Source organism: Phocoena phocoena, chromosome 3, assembly GCF_963924675.1.
Source record: "Phocoena phocoena chromosome 3, mPhoPho1.1, whole genome shotgun sequence".
Lineage (NCBI taxonomy): Eukaryota > Metazoa > Chordata > Mammalia > Artiodactyla > Phocoenidae > Phocoena > Phocoena phocoena.
Genome location: NC_089221.1, coordinates 26,076,363 through 26,098,216, shown reverse-complemented (window position 1 = coordinate 26,098,216; position 21,854 = coordinate 26,076,363). Strand labels below are relative to the sequence as shown.

The 21,854-nt window shown below is 39.5% G+C and overlaps 1 protein-coding gene and 1 non-coding gene across 3 annotated transcripts in view; one reads left to right on the top strand and one right to left on the bottom strand.

The window, feature by feature from the left end:
• The window catches only part of DROSHA (drosha ribonuclease III), a 129,576-nt gene extending 111,111 nt beyond the window's left edge, over positions 1-18,465 (top strand). For both annotated transcript variants that reach the window (XM_065874879.1, XM_065874878.1), the window contains 6 exons: positions 10,067-10,208; positions 11,734-11,816; positions 11,908-12,011; positions 14,231-14,323; positions 15,145-15,191; positions 18,335-18,465. In XM_065874879.1, coding sequence (XP_065730951.1) covers positions 10,067-10,208; positions 11,734-11,816; positions 11,908-12,011; positions 14,231-14,323; positions 15,145-15,191; positions 18,335-18,465 — 600 coding nt within the window. The remainder of the gene's footprint in view (positions 1-10,066; positions 10,209-11,733; positions 11,817-11,907; positions 12,012-14,230; positions 14,324-15,144; positions 15,192-18,334) is intronic.
• On the bottom strand, positions 8,330-8,401 carry TRNAK-UUU (transfer RNA lysine (anticodon UUU)). The gene has a single exon. It is a non-coding gene; the product is annotated as a tRNA-Lys (tRNA).
• Positions 18,466-21,854: the final 3,389 nt, after the last annotated feature.

The following is a 21,854-nucleotide window of genomic DNA, read 5'->3' as shown; positions in this document are numbered from 1 at the left end:
CATCCTGGAAAGCCCCTTCCTATTGTCTTAGTCTATTCAGGCTGCTATAGCAAAATAGCACAAACAGGATGGCTTATGAACAGCAGAAATTTATTGCTCACAGTTCTGGAGATGGAGAGTCTGAGATCAGAGTGCCAGCATGGTCAGCTGAGGGCTCTCTTCTGGCTCGCAGACTTCTCATTGTACCTTCACAGGGTGGAAGGGGCAAGAGATCAGTATGAGGCTTCTTTTTTTTTAGCATTTAATAAATTTTCTTATTTAATAAAGTTCCTCTTTCTCATGATAGCTTCTGACTTAGTTGTTTTTTTAAACATCTTTATTGGAGCATAATTGCTTTACAATGGTGTGTTAGTTTCTGCTGTATAATAAAGTGAATAAAATATACATATACATATATCCCCATATCTCTTCCCTCTAGCATCTCCCTCCCACCCTCCCTATCCCACCCCTCTAGGTGGTCACAAAGCACCAAGCTGATCTCCCTGTGCCTTGCGGCTGCTTCCCACTAGCTATCTATTTTACATTTGGTAGTGTATATATGTCCATGCCACTCTCTCACGTTGTCCCAGCTTATCCTTCCCCGTCCCCATGTCCTCAAGTCCATTCTCTACATCTGCATCTTTACTCCTGTCCAGCCTCTAGGTTCTTCAGAACCTTTTCTTTTTAGATTCCATATATATGTGTTAGCATACGGTATTTGTTTTTCTTTCTGACTTACTTCACTCTGTATGACAGTCTCTAGGTCCATCCACCTCACTGCAAATAACTGAATTTCGTTTCTTTTTATGGCTGAGTAATATTGCATTGTATCTGTGTGCCACATCTTCTTTATCCATTCATCTGTCTGTGGACACTTAGGTTGCTTCCATGTCCTAGCTATTGTAAATAGAGCTGCAGTGAACATTGTGGTACATGACTTTTCTTGAATTATGGTTTTCTCAGGGTATATGCCCAGTACAGGGATTGCTGGGTCATATGATAGTTCTATTTTTAGTTTTTTAAGGAACCTCCATACTGTTCTCCATAGTGGCTGTATCAATTTACATTCCCACCAACAGTGCAGGAGGGTTCCCTCTTCTCCACACCCTCTCCAGCATTTATTGTTTCTAGATTTTTTCATGATGGCCATTCTGACTGGTGTGAGGTGATATCTCACTGTAGTTTTGATTTGCATTCCTCTAATGATCAGTGATGTTGAGCATCCTTTCATGTGTTCATTGGCAATCTGTATATCATCTTTGGAGAGATGTCTGTTTAGGTCTTCCGCCCAATTTTGGATTGGTTGTTTGTTTTTTTGATACTGAGCTGCATGAGCTGCTTGTAAATTTTGGAGATTAATCCTTTGTTAGTTGCTTCATTTGCAAATATTTTCTCCCACTCTGAGGGTTGTCTTTTCGTCTTGTTTATGTTTTCCTTTGCTGTGTAAAAGCTTTTAAGTTTCATTAGGCCCCAGTTGTTTATTTTTGTTTTTACGTCCATTTTTCTAGGAGATGGGTCAAAAAGGATCTTGCTGTGATTTATGTCCTAGAGTGTTCTGCCTATGTTTCCCTCTAAGAGTTTTTTAATATCTGGCCTTACATTTAGATTTTTCATCCAGTTTGCGTTTATTTTGTGTATGGTGTTAGGGAGTGTTCTAATTTCATTCTCTTAACATGTAGCTGTCCAGTTTTCCCAGCACCACTTATTGAAGAGGCTGTCTTTTCTCCATTGTATATTCTTGCCTCCTTTATCAAAGATAAGGTGACCATCTGTGCGTGGGTTTATCTCTGGGCTTTCTATCCTGTTCCATTGATCTGTATTTCTGTTTTTGAGCCAGTACCATACTGTCTTGATTCCTGTAGCTTTGTAATATAGTCTGAAGTCAGGGAGCCTGATTCCTCCAACTCCATTTTTCTTTCTCAAGATTGCTTAGGCTATTTGGGGTCTTTTGTGTTTCCGTACAAATTGTGAAATTTTTTGTTCTAGTTCTGTGAAAAATGCTATTGGTAGTTTGATAGGGATTGCACTGAATCTGTAGATTGCTTTGGGCCGTATAGTCATTTTCACAGTGTTGATTCTTCCAATCCAAGAACATAGTATATCTCTCCATCTGTTCTTAACATCTTTAATTTCTTTCATCATTGTCTTATAGTTTTCTGCATACAGGTCTTTTGTCTCCTTAGGTAGGTTTATTCCTAGGTATTTTATTCTTTTTGTTGTAGTGGTAAGTGGGAGTGTTTCCTTAATTTCTCTTTCAGACTTTTCATCATTAGTGTATAGGAATGCAAGAGATTTCTGTGCATTAATTTTGTATCCTGATACTTTACCAAATTCATTGATTAGCTCTAGTAGTTTTCTGGTAGCATCTTTTGGATTCTCTAAGTATAGTATCATGTCATCTTCAAACAGTGACAGTTTTACTTCTTTTCCGAATTGGAGTCTTTTTTTTTCTTTTTCTTCTCTCATTGCTGTGGCTAAAACTTTCAAAACTTTTGAATAATAGTGGTGAGAATGGACAACCTTGTCTTGTTCCTTATCTTAGAGGAAATGGTTTCAGTTTTCCACCATTGAGAATGATGTTGGCTGTGGGTTTGTCATATACGGCCTTTATTATGTTGAGGTAAGTTCCCTCTATGCCTACTTTCTGGAGGTTTTTTATCATAAATGGGTGTTGAATTTTGTTGAATACTTTTTCTGCATCTATTGAGATGATCATATGGTTTTTATCCTTCAGTTTGTTAATATGGTGTATCACGTTGATTGATTTGCATATGTTGAAGAATCCATGCGTTCCTGGGATAAACCCCACTTAATCATGGTGCATGATCCCTTACTGTGCTGTTGGATTCTGTTTGCTAGTATTTTGTTCATGATTTTTACATCCGTGTTCATCCGTGATATTGGCCTGTAGCTTTCTTTCTTTGTGACATCTTTGTCTGGTTTTGTTATCAGGGTGATGGTGGCCTCATAGAATGAGTTTGGGAGTGTTCCTCCCTCTGCTGTATTTTGGAAGAGTTTGAGAAGGATAAATATTTGATAGAATTTGCCTGTGAAGCCATCTGGTCCTGGACTTTTGTTTGTTGGAAGATTTTAAATCACAGTTTCAATTTCAGTGCTTGTGATTGGTCTGTTTATAATTTCTGTTTCTTCCTGGTTCAGTCTCGGGAGGTTGTGCTTTTCTAAGAATTTGACCATTTTATTGGCATAGAGTTGCTTGTAGTAATCTCTCATGATCCTTTGTATTTCTGCAGTGTCAGTTGTTACTTCTCCTTTTCCATTTCTAATTCTATTGATTTGAGTCTTCTCGCTTTTTTTCATGATGAGTCTGGCTAATGGTTTATCAATTTAGTTTATCTTCTCAAAGAACCAGCTTTTAGTTTTATTGATCTTTGCTTTTGTTTCCTTCATTTCTCCTTCATTTATTTCTGATCTGACCTTTGTCATTTCTTTCCTTCCACTAACATTGGGGTTTTTTTTTGTTCTTTCTCTTATTGCTCTAGGTGTAAGGTTAGGTTGTTTATTTGAGATGTTTCTTGTTTCTTGAGGTAGGATTGTATTGCTATAAACCTCCCTCTTAGAACTGCTCTTGCTGCACCCCATAGGTTTTGGGTTGTCGTGTTTTCGTTGTCATTTGTTTCCAGGTATATTTTGATTTCCTCTTTGATTTCTTCAGTTATCTCTTGGTTATTTAGTAGTGTGTTGTTTAGCCTCCATGTGCTTGTATTTTTTACAGATTTTTCCCTGTAATTGATATCTAGTCTCATAGTGTTGTGGTCGGAAAAGATACTTGATACAATTTCAATTTTTTTAGATTTACCAAGGCTTGATTTGTGACCCAAGATATTATCTATCCTGGAGGATGTTAACACCATGAGCACTTGAGAAGAAAGTGTATTCTCTTGTTTTTGGATGGAATGTCCTATAAATATCAATTAAGTCTGTCTTGTTTAATGTATCATTTAAAACTTGTGTTTCCTTATTTTTTTTTCATTTTGGATGATCTGTCCATTGGTGAAAGTGGGGTGTTAAAGTCCCCTACTATGAATGTGTTACTGTCGATTTCCCCTTTTACGTCTGTTAGTATTTGCCTTCTGTATTGACGTGCTCCTATGTTGGGTGCATAAATATTTACAACTGTTATATCTTCTTCTTGGATCGATCCCTTGATCATTATGTAGTGTCCTTCTTTGGCTTTTGTAATAGTCTTTAAAGTTTATTTTGTGTGATATGAGAATTGCTACTCCAGCTTTCTTTTGATTTCCATTTGCATGGAATATCTTTTTCCATCCCCTCACTTTCAGTCTGTATGTGTCCCTAGGTCTGAAGTGGGTCTCTTGTAGACAGCATATATACGGGTCTTGTTTTTGTATCCATTCAGCCAGTCTGTGTCTTTTGGTTGGAGCATTTAATCCATTTACATTTAAGGTAGTTATTGATATGTATGTTCCTCTTACCATTTTCTTAATTGTTTTAGGTTTGTTATTGTAGGTCCTTTCCTTCTCTTATGTTTCCTGCATAGAGAAGTTCCTTTAGCATTTGTTGTAAAGCTGGTTTGGTGGTGCTGAATTCTCTTAGCTTTTGCTTGTTTGTAAAGGTTTTAATTTCTCAGTCGAATCTGAAAGAGGTCCTTGCTGGGTAGAGTAATCTTGGTTGTAGGTTCTTCCCTTTCATGACTTTAAATATGTCCTGCCACTCCCTCTGGCTTGCAGAGTTTCTGCTGAAAGATAGCTGTTAACCTTATGGGGATTCCCTAGTTTGTCATTTGTTGCTTTTCCCTTGCTGCTCTTAATATTTTTTTCTTTGTATTTAATTTTTCATAGTTTGATTAATATGTGTCTTATCATGTTCCTCCTTGGATTCATCCTGTATGGGACTCTCTGTGTTTCCTGGACTTGATTATTTCCTTTCCCATATTAAGGAAGTTTTCAACTGTAGTCTCTTCAAATATTTTCTCAGTCCCTTTTTTTTTCTCTTCTTCTTCTGGGACCCCTGTAATTCAAATGTTGGTGCGTTTAATGTCCCAGATGTTTCTGAGACTGTCCTCAATTCTTTTCATTCTTTTTTTTTTTTCTGCTCTGCGGTAGTTATTTCCACTCTTTTATCTTCCACATCACTTATCCATTCTTCTGCCTCAGTTATTCTGCTATTTATTCCTTCTAGAGAATTTTTAATTTCATTTGTTTTGTTGTTCATCATCGTTTGTTTGCTCTTAGTTCTTCTAGGTCCTTGTTAAATGTTTCTTGTATTTTCTCCATTCTATTTCCAAGATTTTGGATCATCTTTATATCATAACTCTGAATTCTTTTTCAGGTCACCTGCCTATTCCTCTTCAATTATTTGGTCTAGTGGGTTTATGCCTTGCTCCTTCATCTGCTGTGTGTTTTTCTGTCTTCTCATTTTGCTTAACTTACCGTGTTTGGGGTCTCCTTTTCACAGGCTGCAGGTTCATAGTTCCTGTTGTTTTTGGTGTCTGCCCCCAGTGGGTAAGGTTGGTTCGGTGGGTTGTGTAGGCTTCCTGGTGGCAGGGACTGGTTCCTGTGTTCTGGTGGATGAGGCTGGATCTTGTCTTTCTGGTGGGCAGGACCATGTCCGGTGGTGTGTTTTGGGATATCTGTGAACTTATTATGATTTTAGGCAGTCTCTCTGCTAATGAGTGTGGTTGTGTTCCTGTCTTGCTAGTTGTTTGGCATAAGGTGTCCAGCACTGTAGCTTGCTGGTTGTTGAGTGGAGCTGGGTCTTAGAGTTGAGATGGAAATCTCTGGGAGAGCTTTCGCTGTTTGATATTATGTGGGGCCCAGAGGTCTCTTGTGGACCAGTGTCCTGAGCTCGACTCTCCCACCTCAGAGGCTCAGGCCTGACACCCAGTTGGAGCACCAACACCCTGTCAGCCACTCGGCTCAGAAGAAAAGAGAGAAAGATAAAGGAAGAAAGAAAGAAAAAATAAATAAATAAATAAAATAAAGTTACTAAAAAAAAATTTATTAAAAATAAAAAAGTGAAAAATTAATTTTAAAAAGAAAGGAAGAAGAGAGCAAGCAAACCAAAAAACACATCCACCATTGATAACAAGCACTAAAAACTATACTAAAAAACAAAGAAACAAAAAAAGCCAAAAATGGACAGAGAGAACCCTAGGACAAATAGTAAAAGCAAAGCTATACAGACAAAATCACACAAAGAAGCATACACCTACACAGTCACAGAAAGAGGAAAAGGAAAAAAAATATATATATTAAAAAAAAATAAAAAGGAAGAAAGCAACCCAATCAATAAACAAATCTACCAATGATAGTAAGCTCTAAATACTAAACTAAAATAAACATGAAACCAGAAACCAATTAGATGCGGAAAGCCAACCCCAAGCCTACAGTTGCTCCCAAAGTCCACTGCCTCAGTTTTGGGAGGATTCGTTGTCTATTCATGTATTCCACTGATGCTGGTACATCAAGTTGATTGTGGAGATTTAATCCCCTGCTCCTGAGGCTGCAGGGAGAGATTTCCCTTTCTCTTCTTTGTTTCCACAGCTCCTGGGGTTCAGCTTTGGATTTGGCCCCGCCTCTGCATGTAGGTCTCCTGAGGTCATCTGTTCTTCGCTCAGACAGGATGGGGTTAAAGGAGCTGCTGATTCGGGGGCTCTGGCTCACTCAGGCTGGGGGGAGGGAGGGGTACGAAGTGCGGGGCGGGCCTGCTGCGGCAGAGGCAGGTGTGACGTTGCACCAGCCTGAGGCGCGCCGTGTGTTCTCCTGGGGAAGTTGTCCCTGGATCCCGGAACCCTGGCAGTGGCGGGCTGCACAGGCTCTCAGGAGGGGAGGTGTGGAGAGTGACCTGTGCTTGCAGACAGGCTTCTTGGTGGCTGCAGCAGCAGCCTTAGTGTTTCCTGCTTGTCTCTGGTGTCTGTGCTGATAGGGACCTCTTTTATAAGGGCACTGCTCCCATTCATGAGGGCTCCACTCTCATGACCTAATCACCTTCCAGGGGCCCCCACCTCTTAATGCCATCACCTTTAGGGGTTAGGATTTCAACATACGAATTTTGCAGTGACACAAACACTCAGACCATATCACCCATTCTTCTCCCACTGGCAGATTCATTCTTTTCAGTTCTGACTCTACATTCATCAGAATCCACCTATATAAAATTTTTAAAAATATACTTTCCAGAAATTCTAATCTCTTGGTTCTTGGAAGAGGCCTGAATACCAGTATGACAGAACTAACTAATGATTCTGTTATAACAGCCAGCTAAGTCAACAAGCCTCTGAAATGTTTTTACTCAGGGGTCAGGTCCTCCAGGAGGCCTTTTTGAAAAGCTGGGTTGGAGAAGAGCACCTGCGTGTGCTGTGGCCTCTGCTGTCACTGCAGCTGTCACAGTGCATTGCATTGGCCACTTTGTGTATGGCTTCCTTCAGAGATTAGCGGCTCTCGGAGGGCAGCCACAGGATGTTGATCAGCTCAGTATCTTCAGCCAGCAGCCCAGGGTCTGGTATAGCATCAGCCTCCACAGCTGTTGCACTGAACTGCCATAACTTTAGGTGGTTTTTTGCCTTGTGATCCCCTCTTGATCTCACTCGTTGGCAAACAGCATGATTTATTCTGAAACAGGGTTCAGCAAAGGCCAAGGATGGAGGTTGTCATTTAAAGAACTGCCATTCAGGCTTTGTTGTTTAAGAGCAAGGTCTTACCTCTTTTCAACTCATCTTCTAAATTTAAACTGACTCTAAAAATATGGATGATTTATATCTTCCTTCTCCCCCACTGACTTTTGGTTCAGGCTCCAAGTTTTGGCAAGAACTGAAAGATCTCACTTTCTGCTGGCCACCCTGCTGGTGCTTTAAGACCCATCGGGGCATATCTTAAATAAAATTGGTAGTGTTTCTGTTTACATCCTCACTGCTTTCCTCCTTCCCTGTCAGACAGCATTACTGCTCAGCACCGAATGAGGAGCCCTGAGGCTGGAAGGCGGCAGCTGGGGCCCAATAACCAGTGACGTATTTTGGTTTGTGTGAGCTCATATGTACATCAGGCATGCCATGATTCTAAGGCATGAAATCTCCTTACAGGCAGCCCAAGTTAGAGTTTTCTCCTCTCACCAAAAGCATATACTGAGAGAGAAGCTAGTTCACGCAGCATAGCCATATTCTCAAAATAGCCCTTCTGTTCCCCCATGGCCTGTACTTTGTGAACCTCCCCCTCCCCCATTATAAATCCAGACTGAGAAAGATGTCTCCCTTCCAGCTTCCAGCTCAGTTATTCTGTAATTACAAGATATTAGACTGGTGGGCTCCCTAATGGTTGCGTTTTTGTTTTGTTTTGTTATTTTTGGCTGCGCCGCATGGCTTGCAGCATCTTAGTTCCCCGACCAGGGATTGAACCTGGGCCACAGCTGTAAAAGCGCTGAGTCTTAACCACTGGACCACCAGGGAATTCCCTGGTTGTGTCTTCTTTTTAACGTTATATGCTAGGCCTTTTTAATTTTGAGCTTCTCTGTGGATATTAATTTTAATGAAAACACTGTATTGAAGAAAAGATTGAGTTTAGGGGGCAATCGGAGGAGGCAGGAGCAGAGACAAGCAAAGAATAACAGTCTAACTCAACAGCAAGCATGGCATGTGGAGATCAAGTTGTATTTCTGCTTCATGAATCATTGTCAGACAAATTAAGAACATATTGTTTCTTATTTATCTATTGTCAAGGATGCAGTCTCAGGCATTGAGGATAAATCTTGATTTTCATAAGCTCAGTTGACACTGTGGAGCCACAGAGCATAAAACTTGCATCTAATAAACAAAGTTCGATGTGGAACGGCAGGGGATATAATACCAGCATAACTTGCAGCTGCTTCCTGTTCCTTGGCCCTGGTGTCAGGGTTATTCCTTAGCAGGAAGGAATTGTACTAGACCAAGAGTTTGTTTTATCTGTTGTAAGAAAAAGTTCTAGTTTTAGGTACTTTATTCCCCCAAATCTTAGAGATTGGGGATAATTACTTTCAGCTTTTGTTTGGTGAGTTCTCATCTTTATATCTACCCACTTTCTCCAGCCTCCCTCCCCACCTTCCTTTAGTGAGTGATCAGTGACTGTTAAATTCCTAAGCCATGCTTGTTTTAGGGGCACGTCTACAATAGACTGGTTGTACAATTTTCATGCACTGTTTAATGTTACTACTTGGATGGTCCTTTTAGAGGACTGCTAGCTGACTGAAATTCCTAGTAGAAATTTTTGTTTGGAATTCCTGAAGTTGAAATACGGAAATTATATTTTAATTTGATTAAAAATAAAGGGTCTCAGCTTGAAAAGCTATGAGTCAGGATATATAGTATATATAATCTTTATATATACATATAAATCTGATATATATATATGTATATACAATATAAATCTTTAAAGAATGAAAGTAAAATGTAAATAAATAATTTCAATATTTTAAATAATACTAAAGCGTCACTTCCCCAAATCCTATGATATCAAAATTAACATCAGTGCCATAAAATGTGAAGCTTATTTTTGACTTTTTTTTATTTTTATTTTTATTTTTGACTTTTTAAAAAATGCTCCTTTAAAACTAACGTACAGTGACAGAAAGTAGGTCAAGCTTGCCTGGTGATAGATGGATTGGATTGATTGATCGCCAAGGGGCCAGGGAACTTGTTTGGGGTAACAGAAATGTAGAAGCTTGTCAAAACTCATTTAACTATACTTTAAATGGGTGCATTTTATTGTATGCAAATTATACTTCAATAAGTTGATTTTTTTAAAGTTAAAATGCTCCTTGGTTTAGTAACATTAAACTTAATGGAATCTTTGACCTTTAGTATAGTATAGCATCTCCCCCAACACTGCTCACTGCTACTAAACAACTAAATGAACTATTTAAATGTCAGTTAGGTAAAATCCAAGAGCAGAGTAAGTTATTAAGGAGAAACTAGAAGCATGTGGAATTTGTCACTGTTGCCTGGGGGTGGTGGTTGAGAACTTAAGCCATTGCTTGCCTAAGTGTCCCTGTGGTCTAGGCTGGGTGGGCCCAACGCAGGAGCAAGAGAGAGACCAAAAGTGAAATGGTTTCTAAATGTACCTCAATTCCTTTTGGCCAGCTGTTGCGAAGCTCTTTGGTGAATAACAGAACTCAAGCCAAGGTAGCAGAGGAATTGGGCATGCAGGAATATGCCATCACCAACGACAAGACCAAGAGGCCTGTGGCCCTTAGGACCAAGACCTTGGCCGACCTTTTGGAATGTGAGTCCTAGGGAATAAAGCTTTTCTCTTAACCCGCAGATTCAAGTTTAAATCAATGGACCAAATTTATGCTGCTTCTTCTTATTATTATTATGTTCTGATTAAAGAAACCTCTTCTCTATTTTAATTTTTATTTATGCTTCTCTCCAAAGCTTGTTTGAAGGAGAATAATTTGGAATTAAGACTTGTGAATAATGAGCAGTGGAGGCTAACACAACATTGTAAAGCAGCCATACTCCAATAAAAATTAAAAAAAAAAGACTTGTGGATAACGAATTTATGTTCAGTCTGTGTTCACTAATGCTCCCCCCTCCTCACCCTACGCCCCTCCATCCTAATGCTCAGCCATCACATCTCTTTGTGTGAAACAGTAACAGAATGTGAAGATTGGAAATAGTGAATCATAGCTGTTTTTGCCACCCAGCAGCCTTTAGATAGAGGCCTAGAAGAAAGAAGGTAATTTATTCCCTAAATACTAAAACAATTATCTATTGTTGTGAATGAACTCAAAGCTCTATGGACAATGTTGTCATCTTTTGCAGTTATCAGACCATCTGATACGGTCTCGTAGCATTATAAGTAATACTATTATAGCTAACTAAAGGATCATACACACAATTTTATTGTTTCTGATACTACTGTAAAATAAGTGGGCCATTCACTGGGCCTTGGAACCTTTTTTTTTTTCTAATGTTTTGGTATTTTGGGCAATTGGAATTATATACAGATATTAGAGTCTACTAGCTGATTTACAAAGTGCAAAGGCAATCTGACCAAGGAGCTTAAAAGAACTTATTTTTCAATTAAAGAAAAGTAACAAGATTAGAATTAGAAAAAAAGTAAGTTGAGTGATCATCAGTCTCACTGGCTTTTTTTAGCTCAACAAAAGCTATTTTTATTCCTCCTTTTAAAAACTCGCCGTTTGTTTGTGTGGTGAAGGTACCTTTTAATGAAGCTGTCTTTGGGGTCACCGTTTTTTAATGCAAATTTGGTTATATTGTTTTATTGTCATTAAGCGCAGTATTAATTTTTTCTCTGTTTTGGCAGATTGAATCTATAAATTGTCCCATATCTGTTGATGAAAGGTAACACAAACCCTTGTAAATGGGTGATCTCCTCAAGACCGGTGTTAAGAATAGCAGGCCCCAAGGATGTGCTCATTCTGGCATCACATCTGATCTTCAAGTTTTATTTTGATTTATTTGATGTTAACATGGTTGTGTTCCCAGGTGTCACTCTTTCCCTGCTATACGGCAGCACTTTGTGTATCGTTTTAACTAATTATTCATTTATCCCTTAGTCAAACGTAATTTGGTCTTTGTGGTTTTGCATCTTAATTATACATCTCTATTGCTACTTTTAATATTAGTGATAAAGAGTAGTTCTTGTTTGAAGAAAGATGAAACGGTAATGCTAAAAAATAAAGAGGGCTTGGAAGTTAACGTTTCTTAAAAGTCTAGGACTCGTACTCTTTCTAGTAAATGGCAATGTATTGTGGCTTATTTTTGCGTATTCTCTTTTTCAGCATTTATCGCAGCTCTGTACATTGATAAGGATTTGGAATATGTTCATACTTTCATGAATGTTTGTTTCTTTCCACGATTAAAAGTAAGCTCCTATAAAATTTAAATTGGTTGTATGCTCTATGCTTGGTGATTCTAGAACCCTTTACTAAATACTTTTTGGGGACTTGTTGCAGGAGTTCATTTTGAATCAGGATTGGAATGACCCCAAATCCCAGCTTCAGCAGTGTTGCTTGACACTTAGGACAGAAGGAAAAGAGCCAGACATTCCTCTGTACAAGTGAGTACCTGCTGCCCACAGGCTGTTGGATCCGGGAAACTTAGAGTAATGCTCCATGTGCCTGGAGGAAAAACTAATCACTGTGGGGTAATGGCCACATGAGTCCTGCATGGAGACATCTTGACTCTGGGCCCAATGCTCAAACTCTTTGCGCCTCTCAGTCTTTGAGCTCTAAGTAAGTGGGTCACATTCGATTATCTGTGCTTTCTCCCATCTCTAAAATGCTTTGGGAACTGCACCCTGGGAGAAAGACATGCTCAGATAATTTTTCTGATCAAGATCAGAAAATTTTAGGTTAAATTGTTTTATGTACATTCTTATAGTTGTCTTCTTATTTCTTATAACCCCTGCTGCCTACACATCTAGATTAGATGGTGTGTGCTTGTTTGTTTGTAACAGTACTTGTGTGTCTCTCTCCACTCTCTGAAGCCCTGCTGGCCTCTGTCCCGATTGCCTGATAGGCAATCACTGTAAAAAGCAGAGCAGTTCTTCACCGCTGCTGTATTATTCAAATATTTGGAACTTTTCTTTTCAGAATGTGTACTAAAAGCTGCCGTGTACTTTTGAATATCTTTAGTGACACATCTTTATCCTTTGAGTAGTAGCCAAAAGTCATTCAAAGGAAACGCAGGTCACTAAACACGTAACACCAGTTTTGATGAAAACAGGAGGTTTGACTCTGAAGTAGAGTAATTATCATGAGACACTCAGAAGGTGGTTTCAGAGGGTGGTCTCAGAAGGTGGTCTTAGAAGGTGGTTTCAAAGAGGAATTATAAGAGGGAGGGATTATCAAAATAAGTGGGTTGCCTCCCAAGGTATGGTCTGGATATGTATTTTTAAGGATGTTTAAGTATCTAGTTTTTAGGACTGGGTTACCCCCGTCTCTGTACACACATGGGTGCAAGTACACACATTTGTGTGAGTGTTTCATATGGAATAAAAGCCCCTTCCTGCAGACTTTCTCAGACTTCACAGTACTCAAGGGAAAACACCAGAGTGGCAGCCGGGAATTTAAATCCTTTTTTATGTTTTTATTTAATAGTCACAACACGTTATAGGCTTTTTCACTAAAAGAAAAACTGAGGCCAAGAGAAGGTTGAGTCACCCCACAGCAGGCTGCTATAAATTGTCCCAAGAAGCTGTCACTGCTAAACAGTGATTCCTTTACTTATTGGGAAAAAAACCAAATGTTTAGAAATAGCACTTTAACATGTGTCTAATAAGCATAATGAACATCCAAACTGTATGACATGAAAGGCTCAAAGTATTTCCTCATCAAAGTGATAATTAAAGTTCAATAAATAAAATGAGGATGATAAACTTCTCATAGCGCCAGCATGATTACTATAATAAGCACTACCTTTAAGAAGCCATCCGTGTAGTTTCATCCTAGTGAGTATATACACACAAAGGAAATGACTGCTCCCTTCTCATATATCCCCCAAATGAAAGTACGCGATGAGCTTGTTCATTTTTATCAAGATGATGGGGTTGTTTTACATAGTTTTTTCAAGATTACTGTGTTCATTCCATTATCTTTGTTGGCTGTGTTTAATTTCCCTTTTCCATGAAGTTATCAGTTTTACCACATTTGAAATCTACACCTTGTCATTAAAATCCAGAGTGCCTGGAGTTTTGTTTTTTGGCAGTTGTGTTGTGTACTCCACACCATAGCATACCTTTGAAATGATCTCTGATGTTTCAGAAATTAAATATATTTTCTGATCTTTTAGATAAGATACCAGACATTAGAAAGAATCCGTAAAGGGTGTGAAGCCATTCAGCTCTGGCTTGAGGTGTATTACCCCAATATTTATGATTTTTCGCTGTGATTAGCACTGAAGAACAATGAACAGACTGAAATGGCTAACTTTTCACTGACAAAAGTTTGTTAGTTTTATGATACTAGGAATAACACTTTGAAATTGTTAAAAAATATTTTACCCTTCGTTGTTCGCCTTCAGATACTGTTTATAATGCTTTGGGGAAAATATGTGTATATAAAAATCCACTGTAGAATTTTTTAAATTTCCTACTTCAAAGCTCTCTATGTTTTATTTGTCACGTTAGCAAATCAAAACCTTACTCCTTTAATTTTCCTGTTAATTTTACCTTCCTCTCTCTAAGCAATAAGTCACGTGGTTTTTCTTGGAGTTATATATTAGCAATAACAATTAAGTAACACTTTACGTAATTAATGTTTTTCCTTTTCCTTCCAGGACTCTGCAGACAGTGGGGCCATCCCATGCTAGGACCTATACCGTGGCTGTCTACTTCAAGGGAGAAAGAATCGGCTGTGGGAAAGGCCCAAGGTATGAAAAGAAGATACTTTAAATTTCTTCACATGAACATCCTGGGTGTCTGGCAGGTGCCTGCTTGGTATTTCCAAACTCTGCAGCCTGTCTTTTTAAACTCAGAGTATAGAGTATTCGAGGGTAATAGCAAAGTGAATCCCAAGGCTTAATGTCCCCACCAAGCTCAGCCCCAAACTTGAGAATCGGCCTTGAGCAGTGGGAATGCCATTGCCTAAAGGGCTTTGGCTACCTTGAGGAAAGAACATTACCTGGTGCACAGGTAAGGTCTGTCCAGTTTAAGTTACCCAACACTGCTGCAAGCGTTTCATAGAACATGTCATGCATGACACAGCCATTAGACACTTGATCTCTTATTACTACTCACTTGAGCTTTGTAGAAAATGCTCACATCTTCAGGTAAAAACAATTTTGTATGTTATCATCTTTCTTTGAAACTTCCAATTTATATCTTAAACTGAGAAATGATTTGAAGTCTGTCTACACGTGTATTTTTTTACTCTTTGCCGCTTAAACTTTACACTGAAGATGTTCAAATTTAAGTAAGAAATACTTCAGACCTAATATAGATGGAAGGCATTTTATTGCAGTGTTAAAGGTGTGGAACGAATAACTTAACAGGCTTTGTGCAAATAAATGACATTTCTGCATGCCCTTGTGTGTATTCCTATCTGCAATTCAGTATATGACAGTAGAAGTAATCAGATAAAATTTTATGAACCAAACATGAAAGAAAATCAGCCTGAATAATTTGGAGCCATGCTTTGTGTTTTTGGAAAAAAAAATCTTAAAATGTACCTTGTCTTTATTTTATTTAATAGTATTCAGCAAGCAGAAATGGGAGCAGCAATGGATGCACTTGAAAAATGTAAGCCTATCTCTTTTTCTGTAATTATATGTTCATAATGTAATGAGTATTTTATGGAAAGAAAATGGGGAAGTAGAAAAATGGTAAGTACTGATAAAATGTGATCTTTTCTTCATAATTATTCTCCAGACAGAGTGTGGTAGAATGTAAGATATGTATAAAATGGGATTATAATTTAAAAAAAAAAGTATTCCCAAATGCTTTTTGATTTTCATTTTCCTGTTTTGTATAGAGTCCCACTCTCAGCACAGGTAACCCATGTGAGTGACTTAGTATATTTCATTCTACATATTTCTCTATACTTCTAAAATCTTAAACCCGTGATGGTTTTTTTCTTTTTAGTTTTTAGCCATTGTTTTATTAAGACAGGATATTTACGTACTTCTCTGCATCTTTCTTTTCTTGCTAAATAATACATCACGGGCAGCCCTGCAGGTCATAGTGGCTCCAATTCATTCTTTCTTAAGGGCTGCGTAATATTTCATGCCGTATTTTATTCAGCTTTTAAAATTTTTGGTGGACACTGTTTCTGTCTTTTTATCATTGTTGATAATAAAAGTCGCTGTATTGCTGCTTTTAGTTCTAAGGGTTGGATTCCCAAGAGTTGGATGGCTGGGTTGAAGAAACTTCAATTATATAATTGACCCTATAGGGAACTACAGAGTCTTTTGTAAATTGAAGGCTTAAGTGCAAGGAAGTTTTCTTCTGAGGTATATCGTGCCGCCCAGCAGAACCTGTGGGTAAAACCTGACAGTGCAGTTCCCTCATGCTTCAAACGCCAGCTCAGTGTGGGCGAGAGCAAAGTGTGGGAAGCTAAAGGTAAAGAGGCCCCGGATGCTCAGCCTGGGAGAGATTCCAGGAAAGGCAGGAGGGCCGGGAGCCAAGTGGTAATTGGCGGATAATAGCTTGTGGGTGGGGGCAGGGGGAGGAGTCCTGGGGGCAGAAGCTGGTGTTATCAGGGTCCCATGTCCATGGAATCTTCACTGAGAGTTTTGTTGACTCTGTTGTGGAGCTTTTTTAGATGTGTATAATCACATATTGAACTAAAAATGAGACTCCATTTTCCAGCTGTAGGGTTGTTAGAGATGATCTTTTGAGTTTTTGGTTTGTTTGCCTTCAACCATAAAACATACTGGAGAGATGGCTGATTCTGAGACTGGCCTTCACATGCATACTGGTGGAAGGGAATTGTTTAAACTGCTGGAAAACAGTTTGGCTGTCTGTATCAGGTCCTTAAAGAGGTTCATACCCTTTGATCTAGAGATTTCATTCTAGGAGTCAAACCTAAGAAAATAATTGGAGCTATGAGCTAAAGTTCACCTACCACGATAAATGTGACAGCTTGGTTTGTAATAGCCAAAAAATCAACCAGTCAAACTGCATGTTTGAAGGTAGGGAAATGTTTAAATAAATTATCCCAGAGATTGACAAACATTTTCTATAAAGGACCAGATAGTAAGTACTCTGTCACAATTATGTACCTCTGCCACTGTAGCCCGTAGGCTCGGGTAGTATGCAGATGGCTGGTGTCTGTGTTCCAATAAAATCTTATTTACCAAAACAGGTAGAGGGCTGTATTTGGCCTGTGGGCAGTAGTTTACCAACCCAAGTGTACCCATCAAAATGTGCCTATAACTATACTCTCCCAGTGTAAGGATGGCTGGGGGAATGATTTTACGTGTTCACGTGTCTGTGTAATATATGTGCACATTTACATTGCCTGTGTGTGTGGAGTATAACTGTACTTCATAGGAAAAGGGCTTATTATAAGGATATATTCTAAAAGCTTATCTATGGCTAGATCTGAGTGGTGGAATTAAGTACTCTTAATACTTGAAACCTGTGTTTTATACAGTACTTAAGGAATCAAATTAACATCGTTTAGAGAATAGGATTTTATTGCTGTTTTATTTCTAAAATATGCCATTATGGCTCCTCTTTTGTTTAAAGTCAATCACTGACTCTTAGGTCTTAGGTGATTCACCACCTGCCTTTCAGATCCTTTTCCTACCACCCTCCCTGTCCCTCCTCCCACCTGGGGTGAAAAATGGGACACTGTGCTGAAAGGAAGGGGGGTTAGGAATATACTATATATTTATGTCCACGTTTATTACGCTTCAACCTCAACAAAATCAAACTTTCCCCCAAACATGCCATGCTGATTCTTCCTATTTTCAAACATGAAGTAGTACCTCTTGTGTTTAACAGACCCGTACCAGGTTAGGGAGAATGGTGTCCTTCTCCTGTTACCAGATAACTTGTGTTGCTCTCATTCAGGCATGCATCCCTTTGTGATATTTGTTGCTGAAGTGTGTAAGTGTTTGTTGACTAAGTGTGTAAAATGACTTTTTCTTGTTCCATATTTGATTTCTCACTCCATTGCTACACTCATTATATACCACAAATAACAAATGAGTTGTAAAATGTTTACATCTTATTCAAGATTTCCACTGTGTCAACACTCTTGAGCGGGGTCAAATATCAAACTAAATGTAGGTTAAACTGTGCTATTGAGTGACATGTTTCCTTTCACCAAATGAAAGTGCTCTACTTGAGTTGCTGTTGCCCATATAGCTTTTAGCTTCTCATGATAAACTTCACAAGTTGAATTATCAGAAATAATGACTTAGGATGTGTCCTCCTTTTGTCCATCTGATCTTTTTACTCTTTTCAGAAACTTTAATTGTTGGTAAATAATGGTGTGATAATATCGTTATTTGTTTGAAGTTTTTGGTTTAAGCTTTGTAAAAATATACAACTCCCTTTTGCTATAGCCTTTAATCTCTCCCTGAAAATCACTTGTTGCTAGGAGAACTGTGTTAAAACACCTTAGCTGGAAACATTCTGAAGCCACATGTCTATGTTTTAACATACCTGTGTATTTCGGTGCCTTTTATGCTCGAGTTCACATCAGATACTGAAATCCAGAATCGACTGCTGATCCAGACTTCCACTGTGTTCCCGAATGATAAAAGAATAAGAGAAGAAAGCAAGCAATTTTTTTTTCTCTTGCCTTACAAAATACAACTATATAGATTTCCTATGAATACATGTTCGCTCGTATATGTGTATGTTTAGTTTGCATCATTCTGTGCACTGGTGGCTCTCCTTTATTAAGTGTAAAATATATCTCCTCGTGTCAGATAACTTTCCCCAGATGGCCCATCAGAAGCGGTTCATTGAACGGAAATACAGACAAGAGTTAAAAGAAATGAGGTGGGAAAGAGAGCATCAAGAGAAAGAGCCAGATGAGACTGAAGACATAAAGAAATAAAGGAGAGCACGAAAGTGGTGGTGTATTTACTTGCTTAATAACTGTGACTGTTGCCGGTTGAGACCTAGCCTAGTTCTCCTGGAGACAGTTATGAATAAAGTGTGCCCACTGAAATAAAACACAGTCAAATCACTCTTGTTGTTTTACTGATCTCATATTCAGTTTTTAGCTGGAGAGTCTTTATTGCAACGTATTTGATTTCTCTCCTATTGAATGGAAAACTTCACTTGGGTAAATGTGCATATTCCCTATGATTTTGCTCTTTAAATAGTAAAATTTGAAATGTATATTCTATGTGGAACAGATCCTGATTTTTCTATCTTTCTGAGATTGTGACTCCAGACTTTTAGCTGAGAGGCAAAAAATTCACTTTACCAGATTTTTGGGCTGTGCTCTGTAAACATCAGTACTGTTTGAAATCTCTGGATTATTCACTCGATCTTTCACCTTTCATCTGGGTGTTTGTCATGGTCTCAGCTGCAGACATTGTGCTTACCGTCGCTAACTGGTGAATCCTGTGTAGAAGGTATCTCTGTAACACTTAACTGGCTAATGGTGGGGTGCGGTGGGGGAAGACTGATACTTGAGTCATACATATTCCTTGAGTCACTAGAATAGGGGAGAAATCGTGATTCCAAGCCAGAGGACGCTTTAAGCCAGGTGCTGTTATCCTGGGGTCAGTGGACCCTTTAGAAGTTTATAAACAGACTTCAGGAAAATCTCAGAATATCTTGAAATTGTACTGGATTTGGGGAGGTGGCGGGGAGCAGGGAGAGGGGGGCTCATAGCTTCCATCAGCTCACAGTGGTCCCAGTAATAAAGGGCTAACATTGCATTAAAAGACGTAACATCTTTTTAATGTTGTCTTAAACTGAACCTCACTGGTTTATTATTAATAAAGACAAAACTTCTTTGTTAAAACAAATGTGTTTTTATTCATTACTTTAACAGCTATCGAGTGAGTGCCCACTATGCGTCAGGCATTGTTCTAGCCTCTGAGGCTATAGCAGTGAACACAATAAAATTCCCTGCCCTTGGGGGAGCTCGTGTGGTAGTGAAGGAATACACACGATGACAGGACATAAGACAGAGGTCACAGGGTGATGTAGATGATGGCCAAAGTAAAGTAGGAGCTGAGATGGGTGCAGTTTTCAGTCAGGTGGTTGGGGAAGCTCCCCAAAAGGGTGGTATCATTTGAGTTAAGAAGGGAAGGAGGAGAGGGAGCCGTTCAGGTTATCTGGAGACTCTCTTTTTTTCTTTTTTTTTTCCTATTTTTTTGTGCGGTACACGGGCCTCTCACTGTTGTGGCCTCTCCCGTTGCGGAGCACAGGCTCCAGGCACGCAGGCTCAGCGGCCATGGCTCACGGGCCCAGCCGCTCCGCGGCATGTGGGATCTTCCCGGACCGGGGCACGAACCCATGTCCCCTGCATCTGCAGGCGGACCCTCAACCACTGCGCCACCAGGGAAGCCCATCCTTTCTTTTTTATTAACTAATAAATCATCTCTCAGTGTTGAATCCACATATACATTGATAGCTGCGTATTAATGCGTATTTTGTATGCCAGGTTATACCATAATTTATTGACTAACCTAATGAAAGATGTGTAGGTTGTAAGTAATTTGTTGCTGTCATAGACAATGCTGTCACATTCATACACACACACACGCATGCACGCACACACACGATGGAGAGGAGTGAGAGAAAAGACCTCTCTAGACTCCGTTAACTTGTTAATTATAGGAATGTAAGATGGTGGCTGTAAGAAAAGGTTGTCTTGGTTCTCTCCCCCAGAGGAGGACTAACAGGGAAAGAACCCTGAGTTCATCAGTAGCCTTGAAAATGTTAGAGCAAAAGCCAAAAAGCAAGGGAAAATATTTGAACTTTTTTTAAACAAGCACTTTTACTAGTCTTGCCTGTGCATCAAAGTGATGCCAAAGCCAGCATGGGTTCAGGACTTTTTATTGTACCTGCACTTTTCCTCTCTGTAGTATTCTGGCCTTTTCCAGGTTCTCTCTCCATATTGATGGCTCTTGAAACCTGAAGAAGTTAAGTCCATAACACAGTAGAAAACCCCTTGCAGTGAAACACATCAAACACATATCAGGGCAGGTTAGCTTCGGGGGCTCTGCTGAGCAGTAATGAGGCCAGTGGCCAAACTCTGTAACTAGCCCCACAGGCCGACTCAGCAGGCCCTGTGACTACAGTTCCCACTTTGCCTCTGACCCAGCCTAACCCAGTCCTCTCCCCTTCCACTTCTGATCATGAGAAGCACCAGTGAGGGTGTACATCCTGCATCAGTTCAACTGTGCTGTGTTATTCATAGAGGCTGAATATTAAGGTTGCTTCTCACAAGTCGCTTAGCTTCTAGTCAGGGAGACAATGAAGTGACGGTGCATCTACCGACAAAGGGCCCCTGAGACTGGGAGGGGAAGGGGGAGACCAGGCCGGACAGGGAAGTTAACTATCTCCTTCACAGAGGAGTTAATACTTGAGGAGTTAACTGAACCTTGAAGATGAGAGAGCTTGCGCCATTTGGACATTTCCTTCCAAGGAAGCAACAGGACTGGGTGGCAAGAAAACGACTTAGGATCCTGTTGTATTCCATGAGAGATGTGATGAAGGTCAGAAACAAGGCATTGAGAATGGAGCTGCCAGGAAAGAACAGATTTGCAAGATACATAGAAGGTAGAAACTACAGGCCATGGAGTAGGGCGAGGTATCTCAGCCTCAGCGCTAGTGACATCTTGGGCCAGATAATTCTTTTTTGGGGCCAGGAGGGACTGTCCCATGCATTGTAGGGTGTTTAACCACATTCCTAGCCTCTGCCCACTAGATGTCAGTAGCATCTCTTCCCCTGGTTATGACATCGAAAAATGTCTTCCGATGTTGCCAAATGTCCCCTGGCGACAAAATAGTCACCTCTGGTTGAGAACCACCGAGGTAGAGAAATGAAGTGAAAGAACACCAGGCTAATTTTTGTACAATCAAGATACAAACTATTTCGAGCAAAGCAGAATTAGGTGTTGAGTTGAGTTGGCTGTATTAAACTTTAGGGCCTATGGGATGTCTCTATGGAGATGTTGAATAAGCAGTTGCATACATGGTTTTATAGCCCAACGAAGTTATCTGAGCTCAAGTACAGATTAGAAATGGACTCAAAAACCTCAGTGGTATTTGTACATCTACAAAGGAGAACACTGTTTTTCCCAGGTTGGAGACAGGAAACCATTCCAGGGATCTACTGCTTCGAAACTGTAGGCTTCACACGGGAGATAAATTTACACCAGAGAGGGAACTCAGCTTCCATCTGAACTATTTCAACTCTAGATGAGCTTTCTTAGACCAGCCAGCTGTTTCAGAATTATTTCTATCATCATCCTTGTTTGT